Source organism: Patagioenas fasciata, chromosome 13, assembly GCF_037038585.1.
Source record: "Patagioenas fasciata isolate bPatFas1 chromosome 13, bPatFas1.hap1, whole genome shotgun sequence".
NCBI lineage: Eukaryota > Metazoa > Chordata > Aves > Columbiformes > Columbidae > Patagioenas > Patagioenas fasciata.
In genome coordinates this window covers 10710300-10732061 of record NC_092532.1, presented here as the reverse complement: position 1 = coordinate 10732061, position 21762 = coordinate 10710300, and the positions used below count along the sequence as shown (strand labels likewise).

At 62.3% G+C, this 21762-nt stretch overlaps 1 protein-coding gene across 3 annotated transcripts in view; it reads right to left on the bottom strand.

The window, feature by feature from the left end:
* GSE1 (Gse1 coiled-coil protein) overlaps positions 1–21762 on the bottom strand; it is a 98747-nt gene that overhangs the window by 56893 nt on the left and 20092 nt on the right. For all 3 annotated transcript variants that reach the window (XM_065848010.2, XM_071814171.1, XM_065848011.2), the window contains one exon: positions 8035–8203. In XM_065848010.2, coding sequence (XP_065704082.1) covers positions 8035–8203 — 169 coding nt within the window. The remainder of the gene's footprint in view (positions 1–8034; positions 8204–21762) is intronic.

Here is a 21762-nt window from a genome sequence, read left to right as displayed (position 1 = left end):
GGGGATGGGGGGGTCAGCCTCGGCTTCCCCAGCTCGCCTCGACACGTCCAAATATCCCCCGCCGTAAATCCCGGTCAGTGCTGGGGAAAGGCCGTGGCACAGATAAAATACGAGCAGATATAAAACCAGACACCTTTATTGTTCGGCAAAGTCTTCCAACAAGTTATGAACCCACAGCTTGACCCTAACCCATCATCTTGTTATACGGTGCAAACAAAGCTGGTGCCGGGAGCCGGGGCTGGGTGGGAGGGAGCAAAACCTGTCCTGCCTCCTCCACGGGGGATGTTTGGGTGCAATTTGTCCCCAAACATCCCTGCACCCCTCATCTGCCATGCTTCTGCCTGGGGAAAGGCACCAGTTGTCCCTCAGGAGCAGACACAATGTTAATCCCTTCCGATGAGCCAGGTTACAGCCATGTAAAATCCACCGTAGTTGGGGTTAAGAGGAGCAGAACCCTGGGAAATGCAGCACCTCACCACGGGGTTAATGGGGACGGTGGTGTCACCGTGCCGGGTGGGAGGAAGGAGATTGCACAGCTAGGGCGGGAGTGGTAGAAGCAACGGTTGCATGGGGGTGGCAAAGAGGTCACGGAGGGTATCGAGGCGAGCAGAGATAACCCCCAAGGGGGAAAGTCCCCCAACTGCGCTGGAAAGGCGCTGGCAGCAAAGCTGTGTGTCCCTGGGGGATGCGTGGCACTGGGGGCAGTCCCTGTACATCCAAGGGGACTGTGTGGTATAGAATCATTTTGGTTGGGAGAGACACTCAAGATCGAGTCCAACCATGACCCCACCCCAGCACTACCCCATGTCCCTGAGAACCTCATCTCCATCTGTTCAACCCCTCCAGGGACGGTGACTCCACCATTGCCCTGGGCAGCCTGTTCCAATGCCCGACAGCCCTTTGGGGAAGAAATTGATCCCAAGATCCAATCTCAGCCTCCCCTGGCGCAACTTGAGGCCATTTCCTCCAGTCCCGGTGTTTGTTCCTTGGGAGCAGAGCCTGACCCCCCTGTCTCCAAGCTCCTTTCAGGCAGTTCAGAGATCAGAAGGTCTCCCCTCAGCTCCTGTTCTCCAGGCTGAACCCCCCGGGTCCCTCAGCCGCCCCCATCAGACCTGCTCTGCAGACCCCCGTGCACCCCGGGGCGCTGTGGGGCTTGGCACAGTATGGTAGACAGCAGCACCAAACAGCTCGCACAGGTTGTACCTGGCACATGTTGCACAGATGCCCCCCAACAAACTCCAAGTGTGTGGCACAGCATGGCGCAGCTGGGGACAACCGGAGACCCCTGCAGCAGCTGGGCTGGCTCTGCCAAGCAAGGGGTTTTGCCAAGCCTGCCCGCGGGGCTCCGCACCCCAAATGCTGGGGAGCAGCAGGGCCATGGAGCAAGGATGCTGTGGGGGGGACACAGCACCCCAGCAGCGCATCCCAGGGGACAGGGACAGCGCAGAACCCCGAGTACAAGCTCTGTCATCACCGCTACACCCTGGCGGGGGGAGCGGGGAGGGCAGCAAAGGAGGCACGGCCGCAGCCAGGAACAGTTAAACGGTCCCCACCCGCACAGGGCGTGTGGCAACAGGCACCGTCGCGCCCTCCCCGAAAAAACACCTGCTAATGCCGCGCTGGCACAGGGCGAGCGCCCGGGGCGGGCAGGAGCAGCGGCGGCGGCGGGGAGCACGCCAGGGCCCGCAGCAAGAAGCGGCATGTCTGCCGCTTGGCAGCACAACAGAGAGCAGGTGACAAGCGCGCCGGCGGTCGCTTTATTACAGGAAGCGAGCGTGCAAGCATCTGACGCCGCTCTGCCCCAAGAAAAAAAGAAAAACAACAAATCTTTGCCATTAACCCTCCCGCTGCAAGGGTTGGGGGGCCCCCGGATGCTGAAGGTGGCAAACTGCACTGTAAAATATGGGGGGATCAGGTCGTGAGGTCCCATCACCCTGATGGCATCACAGCCCGCCATCCCCTGTCGCACAGCACTGCCAGGGCCCAGCAAAAAATCCCAAGGGAGTAAAAAATCCACACAAACATTTCTCCTCCGCAAACACTCCCCGAGACAACAAAATTAGCCGGCACTGCCACCCCTGCACTCACCCCGGCCCGCTCCTCTGACACAGCAATTAGAGGCAAGCATTAATATTTAAATATTGCCAGCTCTGGAGAAGGGAAATCAAATAAAAACTCTGGTGTGCTGGCAGCACGTTGAGGCTCCATCGGCCTCAAACCCCGCAGGGTGCATGTCAGCGGGGGGGGTGCAGGATCCACACCGTGGGGGACACCAGGGCATCGATGACAGGGGGAGAGCCCCCTTTCTGGAGCAAATCAGTGTGAGAAACAGTGAGCAAGCAGCAAACAAGTGGCAAGTGAGCAGCAGGGATGCTCCTGCCCACTCAGTGAGGCTGGGGGTGCTGCAAAGGGACCTCTGCCCCACGTTGGCCATGCTTTAGGGGGATCTATGAGGCTCGCTGCTCTCTCCCAGCCCTAAATGCACCTACAGCACCCGTCTGCAAGGGCTGCAGAGTGCTGGTTTCGGGGGGCATCCAGTCTGACCCCCCCGACCCAGTCCTGCGGGTGCTAAGAGGCGGCGTCGGCACAGCAAAGAGGATTTACTGCTCAACGCAAGGGGCTTTAGCGGCAATAACTTTCCCTCCTCTTGACTTAAATGGATTTTAAACTTCAAAAAGGATAGCAGGGGCAGGCTGCCAAGCGGCCGCCCCTGAAGGGCCAACCCCGTGGGCTCTACGCCGGGTGCTGGAGGGGGAGAAGGGGACTGTGAGCCGAGCCGGGGCCAACAGCCAGTGCAGATAAGGGCCGGAGGGGGCCATGCCACCCGTCCTTGCAGAAGGCCCCACGATAAGGTGGTTATCGGTGACGGGAGAGCTTCCTCCCGCGCCGTGGTGCAACCACCAGCAGGCAGCGGGGTGCCGGGGTTGCGGGGGGAGACATGGGGCGGACCCATGGCCAAGCGGCCGGGGCAGCCGAGGCACAAGGCACAGCAAGGGCTAGTTCAAGGGCAATCCCGCTGGCAGCCCGCCCGGGTGGCCATGGCGTGCCAAGCTCCGTCCTGGTTGTCCCTTCCCAGATGGGAGCTGGGACTTGCTGGTGCTGCCCTGCGGACCCCTGTCACGCAGGCCCCACCCCAGGGACACCCACCACCCTGCAGATGGGTGATAGACCTAACCCTGATAACCAGGGTTAGGGGCAGCACCTGAGGGAGAGAAAGGAGCAGGAAAGAGAGGAGATTAAAAATACCAACCCCACCTTGAGCTGCCCCCCAATCTGGGTGCTGGCACATCAGGAAGCGATAAACTGTCTTGTGTCCTCCCAACGTCCCCCCGACAGCCTGGCCCCCCGCCAAAGCCACTGTCTCCGCTGTAACGCTCCCTGCCCTGCAGCCAGCACACATACACACACACCCCCAACCCTCCCACCCAAAAAATGCCCCAGGTGTGCACACTCGTGCGTGCACACACAAACGCAGGCACACAAGGGCATGCACGCACACGCTCATGTGCACGCACACGCGCTCACACGCCCCAGCGTGCACCCAACAAAGCGGGGGGGAGCATGCTCCACGCACGCTGCTTGCACCAGCAGCTGCCCGTGGCACTCTTGGGTTGTGCAACGCGTGCACACAAACACACACACACATCCCCAGCCCCACAGGAGCCACTGGCCTTGGCCGGGCCAGCACTGCTACGCCGTCACCACCACTCGCCATTGTCACGCCCAACACCTCCCCACCAGGTTACACGGAGACGCTGCCAAGCGCACACCCAGCGCGGCGCACGCTCACCCACAAACCACACCGGCTCACCCCTGTGCTCGCACGGGCCGGCGCGCACGCGCGCAGCAGCCTCGGAGGAAGAGGCTCTGCCTTCCAGCTGCCTTTTCCCTCCATTAACTAACTCGCTCTGTGGCTCCTGCTCCTGGCCCTGTGGGCGTCCCCACGGCACCCTGGCACCCACTGCAGCTCTGTTGGGATGCTCTGGTCCAAGGGGTTCAGTGCTCGGGGAGGAGGAGAGCCAGGCACTCGTGCTGCTGCTCCAATGGCTGGCAGTGGGCACTCACCTGGGGTTTGGGGATGGCAGCCGGGCACTGGCACTGGTTCCACCATGTAAAGCAGTTGCCAGGACGCAGCACAGCGTAAAGGTGTGAGTGCGGCTGTGAGCATGGCGTGGTGAACCACCAGGCCCCAGGGCGAAGGGCAAGGCAGGCAGGGGTGGAAGAGCCAGCATGAAGCAGAGCAATAAACACACGGGCAGACAATGAGTTGGGCAAGACGCCGGGACCGCGGCATCACCCCGATGCGGTGCCTGGGCTCCCCAGGTCAGGCTGCACACGTCCCCCCCAGCCCCAGTGGTCCAGAAAAACAAATAATACAAGAGTTGCCTGCAAGGGTAGAGCGGTGTTGTGGGAAATTGAGGCACGGCCCCACAGCAGCTCCCCGTGTGCTCAGCTCAGTAGAAATACAGATGGTGAGCGCCAAGCAGACATGACAAGGTCTGTGCTGCCACATGACCCTCAGCACGGCCCTGCATGCCCCACAGGCCAGGCTCCCCATGTGCAAAGAGACCCAAATGTTTTCTGTGACAACGTAGGACACAGGGACTAAGCACCCCAGCCAACACGAGACCCTGCGCCTGCAGCACCCAGTGGGTCCCATCTGCCCCCAGCATCCCCCAGGAGATGCAGCAACTGGAGTCCCAACTCCAAGACAACCTCTGTCCCCCATGCCATGCGGTCTCCTAACTCCAGGGTGACCTCTGTCCCGCACACAATGGGGTCCCTCAACCCCCAAGCAACCTCTGCCCCCAACACAACAGGGTCCCCCAAGCCCAGGGTGACCTATGGCCACCAAACCATGGGGTCTCTCAACTCCAGGGTGACCTCTGTGCTCCACACAACAGTGTCCCCCAAAGCCAGGGTGACCTCCATTCCTCAAATGAGAGTCCCCCAAACCCAAAGCAACCTCTGTCCCCCACACCATACAGTCCCCCAGCTCCAGAGCGACCTCCATCCCCTGTGCCATGGGGTCCCCCAACTCCAAGGCGACCTCTGTCCCCCACACCACGGAGACCCCCAACTTCAGGGCGACCTCCATCTCCCCAACCATGGGGTCTCTCAACCTCAGGGCGATCTTTGTCCCCCATGCCATGAGGTTCCCAACACCCAGGGTGACCTCCATCCCCCAGGTCCAGAGTGACCTCTGTTCCCCACACCACAGCAACCCCCAACTCCAGGGCAACCTCTGTACCCCACACCATGGGGTCTCCCAACCCCTGGGTGATCTTTGTCCCCCACGCCACAGAGTTCCGCAAGTCCTGGGTGACCTCTACCCCAGGGTGATCTGTCGCCCCAGCCCCAGGGTGACCTCTGAGCCCTCCAACCCACAGCAGAGGCAAAGGGGCTGAGAGAAGGGAAATTGTCCCATCCCACCCCTCCAGCGCAGGGGCAGCCCCTGTTCCCCCCTTTCCACGGCGCTGGGAGGGGTTCGGGGGTTTTCTTAGCGGGGGGGGGGGGGGGCGGTGCAGCACTCACCCGTCGGCCGCGTTGTCCAGCGGGGGCTGCGCTCCTCCATGGGGAGGGCGGTGAAGGGAGCGGAGCGGAGCCGAGCCGAGCCGAGCCTTCCCCCCGCCGCTTCCTGCTTCCCTCGGCGCCCGCCCGCCGCCCCGGGAGCCGCACGGCTGGAGCGTGACTCACCGGGGGCCGGGCCGGGCAGGGCAGCGCCCCGACGGGGGAGGGGGCCGGGCGGATGGCACCTTCCCCACCCCGGGGGAGGCAGGCACCGGAACGGGGGTCTGCTAGGAGGGATGCTGGGGAAGGCGGGGGGACCCCCACTATGGGGGTCGGGTGCAGTGGGGATGGGGGAACCCCCCCTATGGGGGTCGTGATGCAGCATCGGGGAAGGTGCCCCCAAGAGTTAGGGTGATGGGGGGGTGACAGCCCTGAGACCAACGTACAGGACAATGCATTTGGCGGGGACAGAGGGAAGGCGAGGGGCACCTATGGCTACAGCGTGGGGGACAGAGGTCACCCTGGGCTTGGGGAACCCTTTGGCATGGGGAACAAAGGTCATCCTGGGGTTGAGAGACCCCATGGTGTGGGGGACAGAGGTTACCCTGGAACTGGGGGTCCCCATGGTGGGGGGGACAAAGGTCACCCTGAGGCTAGGGGAGGGAGGTCACCCTGGGCTTGGGGAACCCCACGGCATGGGGGACAGAGCTCACCCTGGAGCACCCCTCGCCTTCCCTCTGTCCCCACCAAATGCAGCGCTGGGGGCAAGAGGTCGGGAGGCGGCACCCAGCCATTTGACCCCCACCCCAAAACTGCTTGGACCTCTAAGCAGGCTCTGGGAATTTGGAAACACCAGCGCAACGAGCGGGGTGGGGCTCAGCCCACTTGCAAGTGGAAGAAGTTACAGACCCACCCACCCACGCGAACCCCATCTCAGCTCACCCTCGCCTCTGCTTCCCCTCCATCCTTCTCCTCCTTCTCCTCCTCCTCTTCCTCCAGCGGGCCCCAGCGCCTGCCCCACCACTGCTGCCGGCAGCCTCCTCGCCGGCACCACCAGCGCTTCCCCCCCTCCCCGTCTCCCTTTTCCCGTTCTATTTTAAATTTTTATTGCATTCTTTTTAAAGAATACAGAGGAACAAATGCCCTTATCAGCAATTCTCACAAGGTATAAAGAGCCGCTTTTATCTCCTTGCCTTTACTAATCTAGAGTGAGCCAATGCCTGTTAATTTTTTAATTTTCCTAGTGAATGCATTTGTGGCTTTGTCAGCATCCATCCGCACAACGCAACGCTCTCCTCCGCGTCCCAGCCCGGTGACCCTGGCCAGCTGAGTGGTGGCAAGCACGGCTCATGGTTTTGCAACCGCAAGAGAGTTTCATGCGCCAGAAAGTCCCATGTGTCACACGAGGCTCACCGGGGCACCCAGGGACGCGCCACCAGCTGGGAAACCCTGAGATGTGGTGGTACCCTTGGGGACGCCAGCCACTGGAGCAGGTCTCCATCCTCTGCATGGGGCAGATTACCGTGCCAATTCAGCCCGATGTTACCCGCTCCGGCCGAGGTCCCCATGGGGGTACAAGGGGGGTTTGCCCCCATCTCCCCTGGGGAAGGGAGGGTAGGCACAGGCTGCCCGCACTCTGGGGCTGGGAGCGCCGGCCGCGGCGCACAGATGAGATGTGGCAGGCGTGTAACAAGCCATTAGTCACTGTCACCTTTGCCCGGCAGCCACTGGCAGGGTAATAAATCCCGAGCTGACTCCAGCGAGCCCGTTCCAGGCCACGGCTCCCAGCTTGCCTCCACGCTGCTGCCGGCTGGGCTGTGAGCAGCTTGCAAATGCCTCCTGACCCCCCCGGGGGACACGGTGCCTTGCAGGGTCCCAAACCAGGGCCAAATCCCCACGGGGCTGATTGATGGCTGACACGGGCCACTGCATCGCAGGGAAGTGCCCTTTCCGGGGGACTTGGGGAGGTCACAAACACTCTTCTTGCCTGGCAGAAGCGGTGCTGCCTGCACCATTGCCCTGTCTGCACCATTTCCCTGCCCTCACCGGCTCCCTGCCCGCTGCACCTTGCGGTTCTTGACTCTTCCCAGCCCAGCGCCAGGAACCAGCACCGGCAGATCAAAGCAGCCTAGCGTGGCATGGCACAGCGCGGCACGGCGCACCCGCCGGGAAGGGCTGGCAAACAAACCGGTCCAGGGAGGCGGCAGGCGGGAAGCACGCGTGATACCTCTCCCAAAAATGCTGCTGCTCCTGACGGACAGGGCGGCCGAGTCCAAGGAGCCGTGGCACAGCCCAGCCCCGGGGGCTCCCCCAGCTCCACAGCATGGGCAGCCTAACACCGCAGCTCTCCCCGGCGCCCACGGCTTGACTCATGGCCCCAGAGACGACAGGCAGGTACTGGGGTGCCATCGGGGTCACCTCCCCGGTGGGGCTGTGGGTTTCAGAGCCCCAAACCGCTGGGCGCAAGCCTTTGCTGGGAGACGCAAACCACACACCGTCCCTGATCCCTCCAGCATCACCTACTTGTGGTTCCAGCGTCTGTGCTTTCCACATCCAACGCCGATGTCCGGGGGCCAACGTCCGGGGCTGTGCCGCTGCCCGTCCCTGGGCTCTCCCCAGCGCTGGCTGCTCGGTGCCGGGGCTCGCCAGCCACAGGCTTGTTGGCAGCTGTCTCGACAGACGAAGAGGATGCCTGGAAGAGAAGCAGGACAGAAACTCAGTACTTTCCCTTCCCCAGCCCAAGCAGATCATTGCCGGCATTGGGGGGGACCCCGGGCAGGGCAGGGGCGCACAGACACAGGATGCTTTTGTTTTCCTGCCGGCTGGTGCACGTGGCGGGCGCGGGGAGCTGCACGCCAGCCCACGCCGCGGGGCTACAGCTGGATCCGGCCGATGGCTCCCAGCATGGCCAGACAAGAAAGGCTGGAGGGGGGGGAGAGGACATGAATCAAAGCGGCGTCCCCCGGCTCGCCGGTGGCAGCTGGCCGGTTAGGCAGCTCCCGATTACTCAACCGGGCAGTGTTTACCCGAGATCAACAACCCCCCTGTCACCTTCCCTGCAGGGCAGGTGAGGAAAATGTGCCACAAGGATGGGGACAGCATTGCCGCTGCTTCTTGCTCAGTTTGGGGACTGTCCCCCCTCACCGACCCCCGGTGTCCCCCAGCGCTGCTGTGGCCCCGTGTTTGTTGTAGCTGTCAACCCCCTAGGCATATAGCTTGGGCTGTCGCTGCTTCTGTTTATCTTCAATAAAGTGACAGTCAGTGACACCACATGCATCCCGGCACCACCACACTGCTCCAGGACAGACAACCTGGCCTCGGCTCCGAGCGGGTCCCCAGGATGCTACAGCCACCCCGGGTACAGCGGGATGTGGGCAACCTAACCTACTGCCATAGGGGACACCCATAGGGGATGCCCCACTCTTGATTTTTGGAGGTTAGGGCCAGGGTTGCAGCACAGAGAGGATTTTATGTTGATCCTGTTTTCCTCGGGATTAGTCCTATAAACGGTAAGAGCTGAAGCGAGATGGATGGCAGGTGAATTTTTTGCCGGGAAGCCCTCAGATTCAATGAGCCACGCACACGAGCAGACGTATAAATTTACCGTTCACTTCCTGGAAAGGTTTAATTTATGGAATCCATATGGCAGCATCACACAACCGCGAGCACTCGGCACATCCCATGAGTCCTCGAGTGCCACCACATACCGGCTCCAACTGGTGGGGTGGCACCGGCTGCCCTAATGACAGCAGGATGCTCTTCTCTTCCCCAGTGATTAACAGAAGGTGACTTTCACAGCAGGCAGGGGACATCCCCAAAAACTTGGTGAGGGGTCCATGGAGATGACAGGTACATCTCCCTGTGGTCCTGGGGGATATGCTGTGACATCACTGCTCCTCCTGGGGTGATGCCACCGGTACCAGCAGGTAGCAGTTCCCCCACCTGTGGGCATGGGAAAGGCCTGGGGTACACTCTGATACCCGGAGCAACTAATCGTTAATTAACATTAATCATCCCCCGTCATGCATCACAGAAGCATTGAGCAAAACACAGCCAGGGAGCGGTGGGTCTGGGTCGTAAAGGTGGATTTTGGCAGTGATTGGAGTCCCACAGCACCCCTGATCCCAACCCACCACCCCCACATGGGTGCCGGCCCCAATCCCCTCTATTTTTCTGCCAGGGAATGCTGAGATACAAAAGCACCAGAGACGTGTTCTACCTGCCCAAGGGGCAGCCGGAATCCATCCCCCCCTTTGCCGGCTGTGCCCCCTGGGACCCCCCAGGCAGCAGCCGGAGCAGCACGGAGCACTGGCCGCCTCCCTGCTTTAACTTCACCCGGCGCTATCTGTCAGCAAATCATCCCCGGTTACACAGATAAGAAATAATTGATGCAAAGGAGCCATCTGTTTGCGAACACGGAATATCTGCTCAATTAGGAGGGATCTGTCCACCCAGATAAAGCATTGTGGCAGCCCCTCAGAGGTGGGGGGGGGGGACCTTCCTCCCCGACATCGTCCTCAAAGACTCACCCCCAATTAGAGGTGAGTAGGTTGATTTGGGTGCTAATTTGCTAAGCAGCACCCCGAGGTGCTCAGGCAGAGGTGGGGAGAGATGGGTGCTCTGCCACTAAGCACCAAAATTCGAGGGGACGGCTGGCAGCCCCCCCAGATCCCACCGGTGTGATGCTGAGCCTGACCCACAGCTCCCACCCCAGTGAGGAGTGTGGGGAGATGCACAGAGAGGGGAGCAGCCAACAGCGCTAAGCTGAGCCTGGCCCGCTCGATGCATGAGTGGCTCTGCAGAAACGCACCGAGGGAGCCTGCACAAGGACAGACGGACAGTGGGACTTGGGGACAAGGCTGCAACAGCTCACAGCACGCACCAGCTGTGCACAGCCCCAGCAGGGACCAGGGCCATGGCCCCAAGGGAAGGGTCCAGGTCCGAGGTAGCAAGGTGACATCAATATGACATTATTATGTGATGCTATTAACATGGGGAAAATTGAGCCAGCATGCAGGCGAGGGCTGCAAGCCAGGGGAGATGGGCAGGGATGACAGAGCAGCTACACAGGTGACAAAACCAGGGAGATAAGGGTCCAACCAGAGACAGCATAGACAGTCCCACAACACAGTGATTCCCTGAACTCCCCCCAGCGTGGCATCTACATCCGTCACCTGCAGCGAGTCCTTGGTATGAAGACACGGAGCGCTCAGGCCAGGTGAAAACACAGTTGCTGGCCTTGAGGCATAGGCAAGGAGAGGTACGGCCAGACCCCATGTCACCCGTGTCCCCCACCACCGGTGTGGCAGCACCGTGGTACCCAGGGCAGGCAGCTTCACAGCTGGGGGGACACGGTGGTGGCAGGGAGCAGTATCCCCACATCCATTCCTCCTCACCAAGGACACATTCCTTCTGCTCCATCAGAGGGATAAATACCTGCTACGGCACCCAGCTCACCCCTTGGCTTGTGGATGGAGGTGAGGGAGCAGGAAAGCAAAGGGCCATGGCAACTCTCCAGTGAGGGATCTGGCACGCAGGCGGCTGTGCCAGCACATTTCCCTTGCCTGCGGGACACCAAAAAATGCAGCTTCCCTGTTCCACCCTCCCCGTGCCTCGTCTGCACCAGGGTGGGCTGCAATGATGCTGCTCACGGCGATGCTGCCCACAGGGATGCCACAGGCACAGCCAAACCCCCCAACCCTGGCAGCATCACACCCGCACACCCCAACCTCCACCCCCCTGGGTGGCAGCACCCTGGAAAACCCCAGCGCTGCTGGCAGCTGGGGCTGTCACCGGGGGTGGATGTGGTCATGGCGTGTCACCTCTTGGCTGGCATCACCCCATCACACCAGTCATGGGTTTTGGCAAAACCTGCACATAAGCTCAAGGGCTGAGGTGAGGAGGAGGCTCAGGATGGAGGGGCCTCATCCTGCACCTCCCGGGGGATGCAGAGATCCAGCTGTGGAAGGAAGAGCCTCAGCACTTGGGGAGCAGTGTCCCCCAGCACCCAGCTGGTGGTTTTGCAGTGTTCTGGGCTGTGGTGAGCAGGCTCCCCCCAGGCAGCGTTTGCCATTGAGGTCACTGAGTCCCCTGGCTCATGCGGGGACTTTATGGTCACCACCACAGGCACAGCCCCTGCCACATGTTCACACTCCTCCTCCTCCCAGCAGCCTGCAAACACAGGGTTCTCCCCCAAAAACGGGCTGTGCCCAGAGACCTGGCACAATAGGGTCCCCGCCGGTGGGACAGCATGGCACCCCGCGGGTCCCCACAGGAGGGGCGGTGGCTGGATCCCTGCATCCCCACCACGTTTCAAGTTTCTCAGCCCTGTTTGCTAGTGGAAAGTTGGAACCTGCAATTACAGCTGTGCTAACCCCTCATTAGAAAAGGGGAAAGGGGGGAGAATCAAAAAATGGGAAAAAAACAAAAGGCACAAGGTACCGTTAACCCTTCCCAAGCTGGGGATGCACCCAACCAGGGGGACCCCCCAGTAAATTAATATGGCTGTAGGGACACCGCATGCCAGGGATCAGCCCACCCCCGCAGCCATGGGCATTGCTGCCCACCTGGATCCCCTCCCCAAGTCCCATGGGTGAAGCCGGGGGTGCCGCAGCACAACCCAGCCCTCTGGCGGCGCCCGCGTGGGCACGGCGGCTGTGCCGGAGCCGTTTGTCACGGCGAGGCTGCGGTTCCCGCTGGCTCTCCAGCAGCGACACCGTGACGCCTGCCGCAGGAGCCCACACAATATGTTCACACTCATCTCGCAGCTGCCCCCAGACAGCCCGAGGTGCTGCGCTCCTCCCCGGCATGGGGACCGCAGCACAACACCACAGCCGGGCAGGGACTGGCAGCAGGGCAGGCAGGGATGGATGGAGGGGACAGGCAGTGTGGAGACTTGACACCACATTGGGACGTGACACTGGAAATGTCACCGGGGAGGGATGCGCCAGCACTGCCCCACCATGGGCCAGCACCCTGACCCAGGGGTCAGGCTGTACCGCAAGCAAGGGGACCCTGACCCCTGTGCCACCGCAGTGTCCCCTGCACCACGCCAGCGAAGCGTGTTTGCAACCCCCCACTTCACTGCTGCTTTTGGGGTGGCTGCATCTCCCCCCTCATGCCCCATCACTGGGAAGCAGCGGGTCCCCGTGTCCCCCTTCCAGCCACTCCTCCCCACACTGGTGACACCATCTCACCCACAGTGGCTCTGACAGCCAGCTAACAAGCTGCAGGCAGCAATTTGGGTTATATATAGCCCCAAAGTGACTGCATCTAATTGCTCCAGCACGCACCAGCCACAGGGTCCGGGTGCTGGGCACTGAGCGACAGGGCGGGTGGCACATGCTCTGTCCACCCCTCTGCTCTCACCCTGTGTGACCCACCGGGGCCCCCGAGGCTGGCAGGGTGCGAGCATCGCCCCATCCCACAGCAGCCCTGGGAAGCTGGGCTGTTCTCACCAGCTTTGTGCCGGGCCGTAAGCGGCTTTGGCTAAAGCTGCCAGTCCAGCTCGTCCCAGCCGGGGGCTCTAAGGAGCTTTCTTCTCCTCCAATTAAGGGGTTTTGGCCGAGGGCTGCGGGGTGCAGCACCCGGCACCCCCTCACCGAAGCCCAGGGGATCCAGCCAGCTGCTCCAGCAGCCCCGGGAGAGATGGAGGGAGCGATGTGGTCCTGCTGCTACCCTCCCTCCCTTTGTGGCAGCTCCGTCCCTCCACAGCAGCTGCCAGGCGAGGCGGCGGGCGCGCAGATGCGGCCGGGAGGGGGGAGGTTGGTGGCGGTGGTGATGCTGGGGGTCCACCCACAGCGGTTCCCCATGCCGGCAGGGTGATAGGCGGACCCCGCTCGCAGCCACCGGCAGGGAGGGGGGAGCCAGAGCCGAAATTGTTTGCCAGCTTCCTCGAGACGGCACAATGGAGGGCGCGCAGGCGGATCCGGGGTCAGGGGTGAGAGCAGCAATAAGTGGTTTATGCCTTTTGTGAAGAGGCTGAACTGACAGCTCGCTGGATTAACAAAGACGTCCTCTGTTCCCGGGCAGGTCATGTGGAAAGCACTGCGCCGACCCCTGTCACTTCTTTTTTTTGCAAGAACAGACATTTGTTCGCCAGCGAATGGGGAGGTGATGGAGGGGGAGGCGGGGGGCACACAGTCGCTCCCGGCTTCCCTCGAGCTCCACCGGGGCTCAGGGTGTGGGGACCGGTGGCTGCTCGCTGCTTCAGCAGCCCTGGCCACACCGCGCCCCCCTCCCGTGCCTCAGTTTCCCCAGCTGCAGGAAGAGCCACGGCTGGTAGCGTGAGGCCCTGGGAGATGCCAGCATCTCCACCACCCACCCAGGCGGTGCTGGGTCCCGCAGCATCTGCTTCCACACCAGGAGTCACCGGCACTCACCACCATGTCACCCCAGTCCCCAGGACAGGACCTACACCCTGCTCAGTGTCAGAGCAGCAACCATCCCACTGTGGGGAAATGCAGCTCTTGCTTAGGTCTACCCCTTCCTGCCAGGCTAGGAAATGTTCCCTCCACCTTGATTTCAAGGCAGGGAAACTGAGGCAGGGGAGGATGTGAGCATCCCATCCATGTACAGACAGCAGTGCCGGCAGCAGCACCTCTGCTCCTGGCACTGCAAGGGGAGCTGCCCCTGGAGGGACAACCAGCCCTCTCAGATCCACAAGTGTTTCCCCAAAGCCATGCAGCACAGTGCCCACACTGTCATCATTAGACTCCAGGGTGGACAGCTGAAACTGTGACACTGCACCCTGACACCAACCACCGTGGTGGAGCAGTGACCCTCTTGGCTGTCCCTGCAGCTCACTCTGTCACCACACCACAGCCCCAGCTCTGTGCCACCACTGCCTGTACCCCCCAGGGACCATGAGGCCCCAGTCCAGAAACAGGGGGGTGCAGCTCACCCCAGGGTCCCACACCATCCCCCATGTCCCCATCCCCATCTCGGGGACACCTTGGCCCTAGAAGCCAGCATAGCACCCAGCTCACCCACTTCCAGAGCCACAGGTCGGTCTGCAGCCACCAGTCCCTCTGCACCACCCTAAACACTTGTGTCACCTCCCTGCCACACTACATACCAGCCACAGGGAGAGGTGGCTGCTCCAAGGGGCTTTTTACTCTGGAAAATCCCACCCACCCCACATCAGCTCATGTTTTCGGGGCATTCCCACATGTGCAAAACTCCACAATATGCTCAGGGGTAAACTGAGGCAGAGAGGAGCAGTTGAGGCAGCGCAAGGCTTTGCTGGGGGATAGCACCATGTGAGGGGACCCACCTGGCCAACCCCATCCAACTCAAGGTGGGATACATCACGGTAACGAGACTCACAGCAAAATCCCTCGTCCTCCTCAGCATGGCCAAGCAATCAGTTTGCGACATGGTGGCAGTGAAGCCTCAGTGTCCCCCCACCGTGTCCCCCTTCTTTATCCAGCTGGGCAGCTTAGTGAGCCAGTTCTCAGCTCCTGCCTGCCATCTAAAGACGGACTTACTGCCAGGTCCGACGCTTCGTTAAGCCGCAGATTAAACGCACACCATCTGCAAGGGGAAACTTTAATGCAGGATAATACCTGCGGCACACACTCCGCCGTGTCACCACATGCCCCGGGCATGCCAGGAGGGTGGGCACGAAGCCCCTGGGTGGCACGATGTCCCTTAGCAGTGCCATGCTCCTCAGCGGGAATTTCAAGCACTTTGCACGTGTGAGCGGTACCCAGGCTGGATGTCCCCATCCTTCCCGCTGTCCCCTCCTGTCACAGCCCCTGGCCAGCTTGTGTTCCCCCTGGGGCAGCCACCCCCAGGACGGGGACACCTAGGCCCTTGGGACAGTCCAATCACTGCCCCACCTTGTTAATTACTTCACATGATTACAAGTCTCCATCAGGACTGGAGATTAAACCCTGCAGTCAGATGTATTCCCCCATAGCCTTCCTCCCCCAGGGGACAACATGGAGAGGGGACACTACCCTGTCCCCATTTTTAGGAGCAAATCCTACCTCTCCAAGCCCACAAAGGTGGCCCAGGTGCCTTCTGCCTCCCCCCTCCCCGCCGAAAAGTGAAGACCGCAGGGATGCTCAGGCCAGTAGCATCACCAGGGCATAGCAGGGACAACGGGTCACTCAGGCTGTCCCTACCAGTGGAGGGGACTCAGCTAGGCTGAGTGTCCCACAAAGGCAAGAGCGATGCTTCTTGACAGGGCATTGGGATGTTGGAGGGGGAGGACAGCGCACCCCAAAGGTGGGGTGGAGGGGATGGGGCAGCCGACTGCCAACTCAGCACACGGATGAATTACACCAGATTACAGGTCCCTGCTCAGGTCAGCGGGGAAAGGAGCCAAGGAGGCTCTTTCTGCCTCCCAGGCTGCTCCTGCCGGAGAATTTATGGCCAGGTCTGTGACGGGCTGAGTAATTAGTGTCAGGAGGGAAATGGCTGAATCAGCACCCAGCAACCGGCATCAAGGGACGGAGCTGGAGGAGGGGAGATCACGCAGCATCCCATTTCTGACCCCATCCTCCAGGACCAGCTCTGGTCCAACATCTCCAAGTCAATCCCTTGAGGAGTCACTTTGGGAATGCTTCAGTAAACAAACAGCCCTGGGACGCAGCTATGGGCAAGCAAAAGCCTTCCCCCATCCCGCTTGTTTAAACACGAGCATTGCTCTGGCCCTCCCTTTGTGGCCTGGAGAGAGATGCCGCATCCGTGGGATGTTGGAAGCCCGGGATGCTCAAGGAGCCACCCAGCCATGCCTGGACAGCCCTCGAGTCCCCACGGCTGCCATCGATTTCCCAGGATGGGGAATAGCAGGGCTGGCTCCCCGGCAGCGCCGGCCTGATTACAGCCATTTCCCTGCCCGTTCCCCCTCCCCGCTGTCTGCCTCCTGCCTCCGTCTGCTGCCTGGTTTTACGAGGGCCATTTCCAAGAGGTCGCTGGAAATAGATTTTTATCACCTCGTGATAAATATCGTTTACGGTGACATTACTGCTGGGAGCAGCCACGCGGAGGAGGGAGGAGAGGCGGGCAGGCAGACGCCCGCTTGCAGCCCCAACTCCACAGGGCACCGGCCCGGTCCCTTCTCGTCCCTGTCCCCATCCCCACAGGTTCGGGCAGCGCCAAACCCCGACACCATCCATCTATCCGAGTGGTACGAACAGAGGGAGCCGCATCATTAGCCCCGCGCGCCATTAAGTACTTAAAAAGCCATAGGAATAAGTCGGGCCATTAGCTGACAAGCGAGCTGGGAGGGGAAGGATACGCAGCAGTGTTGGTGGAGCTGAGTGTGCGCTGGGGGATCTCACCATCCCACATGCCACAGGGTGCCCACAAACCCCCTAGGAGAGATGCTCTGGTCCCCAAAGAGCTCCAGTGTGGTGGGGACAACAGCCCCCTCCTGGGATGGAAAATCAGGGGATTTCACTGACACATCACTTCTGCAGGAGTGAAGCCACTGGGCACCTTTCCAGAGGGACTTTTTGGCAGGGCAGGGAGAACCAGCTCCCTGCTTGTCCCCTCTGAGCCTGTCCCAGCCAGGGACAGAGCTGATATAGAGGAAAGCCACTGCAGGGTTGAGAACTGCAAACTCGTGACAGCCGTGGCACCAGCCCCAGGTGTCGCAACCCTGCACAGAGGCGATGCAGAGGGGTCCTGCCCCGGCCAAGCCCGCAGGCAGGACGGCTGCCAAGCCGTGCCCACAGGCAGCTGCCGCTGGAAAAGGGCACGGCGGCGGGCAGGGGGCCAAGGCCAACCCGCTGCCCACGCCAGCCCCGCCACACACAGCGCCAGCCACCCCCGGGAGGGGAACAATCGCCCCTTTCAGTAGTGCCAAAGGGAGGGTGTCACCTGCAGGGACAGAGCCACAGTCCCCGGGGCGCCCCTGTGCAGAGTGGCTCTGGAAAACCGGGGTGAAGAGCAGCCGTGGTGCTGGCAACACCCAGCAAAAAGCAACCCTCACCCGCAGGCAGTGTGCAGCAGCGCCAGTCCATGCCAAGAATCCTGTTTTCTCTCCCCAGCACTGGCACTGGTTCCTTCAGGCAAGCTGCCTCCTGCCCCGCTGCCTCAGTTTCCCCAGCACCCAGGCACTGGCAGGGATGCCGAGGGCAGGGGTTGCGCAGCCACGGGGGGAGCCCAACCCCATGTTCCGGCTGCTTCTTGCGACACGCGGTGCAAATTTGGCAAGCAGCCCTGTGGCGTGGGGCCGGGAGGGAGGGAGCAGGGCTTTGTATGGGGACAGGCCCTGGCGAGACAGCGGCAGCAGCCACCTGCCGCGAGCCACCGCGGCGGCACAGCCCCTCCTCTGCTCCCCATGCCCGGCGGGTGGAAAACAACCCCAGGAAAGGACAGCCCAGTCGCCCCAGCAGCACAGGGGCAGCCAGCCCCACATGCAAGGACATGGGGCACTGGCGGAGCTGTGTCCACCCTGTCCCCAACTCCACAACAACAGGGAAGTCACCCTGCAGCAGGGACGCGTGAATGGGTCAACTAGCACCACTGCCGTGCCATCGCCCCAGCTGAGGTTGTGCCAACAGCCAGCATTGTCCCCAGGTGCCACATCCCACCCCACGACATGCGACTCCCAAGACCACAGCATCCCCTTGCACCCCTGGGGCTGAGTGGTCCCTCGTCTGCCCCCAGGGACCCCCACAGCAGGCAGCGTGCCCAGGCTGCCTCCTGCGAGCATGAAAGGGGGTTTGTTCACCTGGCGAGCGGCTTGGTGTCCCCGGGGCTGGCCCCTGCCACCACCTCGTGTCTCCCAGCACGCAGGAACCAGCCCGCCCTGGCAGGGCCACCTCCCCGGCGGTCGCAGTGACCTTATGCGTCACTGCAGGGAGAGCCTGTGCGCTGCCGCCAGCCCAGCGCTTGGCCCAGCACACAGCTCCTGTGGCCAAGGCTTGGCACCCACCCCGCCACCCCGCGGCTTTAACCGTGCAGCCGCCCTCCTCGCTGCCGGGCTGGGGCAGCAGCTGTAGAAGATGCAGACAGACAGACAAGACCACAGACTCCTGTATGCACTGCCGTAAGACCTGTGGTGGCTTGGGCATCCCTTGCCCGTCTCAGGACCCCGCAAAGCCCAGGTGCGGGAGGGAGGGGCAGCTCCACAGGGATGCTGCCAGGTGCTCCTTGCTCCCACGGCCCCCCACCACAAGCATCCCTTGGGGACAGATGGCTCCAACCTCAGCACCCCGGGGTCAGAGTGAGGGAAGCTTTGCCCCCCATCATACACACACAGACCCACTCACGCTGCCAGGGAGGCAGAGGCCACGTGGACCAAACCCCTTCAACCCCTCCCAAGCAGTGGCGCGCCCCCAAAATGCCAAACCAACCCCTCCACCAAGGATAAACACATGTGCTGCAGCCCCTCAGTTAGATTTTCCCTCCCCATACACCCCCAGAGAGCTGCATACGGGGGTGCAGAAAGACCACTTAATCTTAAAAAAAAAAAATCAATAAAAATAAAAAGCTGCACCAGTGGATGGAGCCCAGCCCAACAGCCTGGCAGCGCAGCACAAAGTTTGCAGCAAGTTGCACAAAGCCCCCCCGGTGCACCCACAGCAGGTCAGAGTGCCGCGGGGGTCCCACCGCTGAGCCCCCCACCCCATATGCTCATACACACCCGAACCACGAGCAACCCCACGGCCACCCCCCAACCTCGCGTCTCCCCCCTACCTGGAGACTCCACCCCACCTTGGGGATCCCTCGCAGCTGGGGCGGGGAGCACACAAGAAGTCCGGGGGGGTGGTTACATCCCCCTGCACCACCCCCCTCCTCCCGCAAGGGCTGGCGCGATGCCCCCACCTCTCGGCATGGTTGGGGGGGGCGGGGGGGACACAGGGACAGGCAGCTGCCTGCCCCCCACGTACCTGCGCGGCGGTGGCGGGTGCGGGCAGGAGCGGTGACCGGTGACCCCCGCGCTGCCGGCAGCGCGCGGGAGGAGGCAGCGCCGCGCACACGCGCGATCGAATCCCGGAGCTGCCGGCGAGAGGCGGATGGGGGGTGGGGGGGGACGGACGGATGGGGGACACGGTAGCGACGGGGGCTGGGGGGGTCAGGGAAATTAATAACCGAGAAAAAGGCACTTACCCCCTCCCCGGGGCTCGCCACCGTGCCGCGGGGGTGGCTGGAGGGTGGCGCTGGGGAGGATGGGGGGGATCAAAGGCTGGCGGGGAGAGAGCGGGGGTGTGGGGGGGGGGGTCTCGCCAGCCCCCGCTGCCTGCCACAACAAAGAGCCAGACACAACAAAAGCAGCATATGGCCAGAGCCGCGCGGGGCTGTAAATTAAACATAAAGGGAAGATTAGATAATTAATGAGCGCTCCCGGGCCGGCCCCGGGGGGAGGGGGCTGCCTGCTGCGGGGAGCCCTTCGCCCCTCGCCCAACCCCGATGGGGAGGGGGGATACGACAGCCCCGGGGGGGCACCTGTTGGGAGGGGAGGATGGGCAGCGGCCGGATCCAGCCTCGCCAGCTGCTCCGGGGCACAGCCCCGCCGGACCGCCAGCGCCTAAGAGGATTAACGGGGGCACACCCCCCCCAGGAAACACGCCTGAAGCTGCAGGGCTGGGGAGAGGGGTGGAAATGTCCCCCGTTCCCCTACCGCGTGGGGTCCCACCTCTGCCTCAACCCTGGGCAGGGGGCACCCAGCATCCCCGGGGAGGTGGGCAGGCATCCCGGCTTCCCACCGCCCTGAAGCAGGGGGCCCGCGGCCACACACGGAGCCGGTGCACGGAGGCACGGCTCAGTACGGCTTCCCCCCACGCGTGTGTGTCTCCCCACGCAGGCAAAGCAGCTCCTGCGCTGCCAGTCACACAGACCCTTTTACAATGCCCAAAACCCATCCTGCTTGGCAGGAGGGGAAACTGAGGTCGGCGGCTCAGATCTGCATTGGGTTTGCCCCCAGCGAGCCCTGGGACATCACTGCTGGCATCTCCCAGCAGGCTGACTCCCCCCAGGCAGGCGGGAGGATGGGGGTACCCCGGGAAAGGGGTGCCAGAAACCCCATCAGGCTCAGCCGGGCCAGGGGAAAGAGTTAATCCCATTATTGGCAGGCTCACAGATGGCGACTGCACCGATTCCCCAGCTTAGCAGATTTAAAAGATAAGGCAGGAGGGAGGGAAGGAGGTAGGGGGATCCTACCCCCCCTTCTAAACACACAGCAGGGGCGGCCATAAACACCTCCCTGCAAGCCACGGCAGCCTGTGGGCACCCATGGATGCTGCTCTGTTCCCCATGGGCACCGCACAGCACGCTCACGATGCCGGAGGGTGCAGAGCAGGCAGGATGCGGCCAGTGTGCACCAAACCCTTTGCAAACAAAAAATCCATCCATCCTATCCTACAAGTAGTGGCAGGCAACGCAGGGGACTTGGTGACAGCCAGGCTGTCCCCACGCTGAACTCAGCCCCTGCCCTGTTTCTCCGGGAGGTCAGGGGCCAGGTCCTGCTTCCCCGGTTTGGGGATATTTAAGCAGCTGCTCCCAGCACTTTGGAGGTGGCACCAGCGGCTGGGGCTGGAGCCTGAAATTAGGGACTGTGGGAAAAGGCTGGTGGGAGGCCAGGGACAGAGAGGCTGGAGCATCCCAGAGCAGAGAGGACAACCAAAAAGGGATGGATGGAGGAATGGAAAGATGCATGGATCAACGGCTGGACAAGAGCCAACTGCTCCTCATCTCTACAACCCCAGCGTGTACCTACGAGACTCTACCCGAGCATCTCCATCCCCACCACAAGCTCAGCAGGGCTCAGAAACCGTCACCTCCCAGCCGTTTCTCACCACAGCCGCCCCAGCCCCGATAATCCCAGCGCAGCTGCCGGGTCCCGGCGGCGCCCAGCGTGGCCCCAGCGGGCAGGATGAGGCCAGCAGCCTCCAAAGCAAACCTGCCCACTCTCCTTTCAAGCTGCTGCAAAACACTGCGCCTTTGATTCCGCGGCCAGCGAGCTGGCTCAGGGCAAACAGTGATGCCCTGCCTGGCACCCTGCAAAATAACGCCTCCCGGCCACCCGCACCAGCCGCCTGCATCCCCACCCCAGGGATGGGGAGGGCACATGCGAGACATCCCCTTGTGGAAGGCTCCTTGTTGCCATGCCAGAGGTTGCCACGGCAATGGGAAAGCGGGAATCTGGGTGGAAAAGGGCGGGGGGTGACACGATCCTGCCGGGCTGCGGGGGCACAACACGGTGCTGGGGCTCCCCCTCCAGAGCCTCAGTGTCCTAAAGGAGATGGATTAGGGTGCCATGGCACCACCCCCAGGATAAGGATGCACCCACCC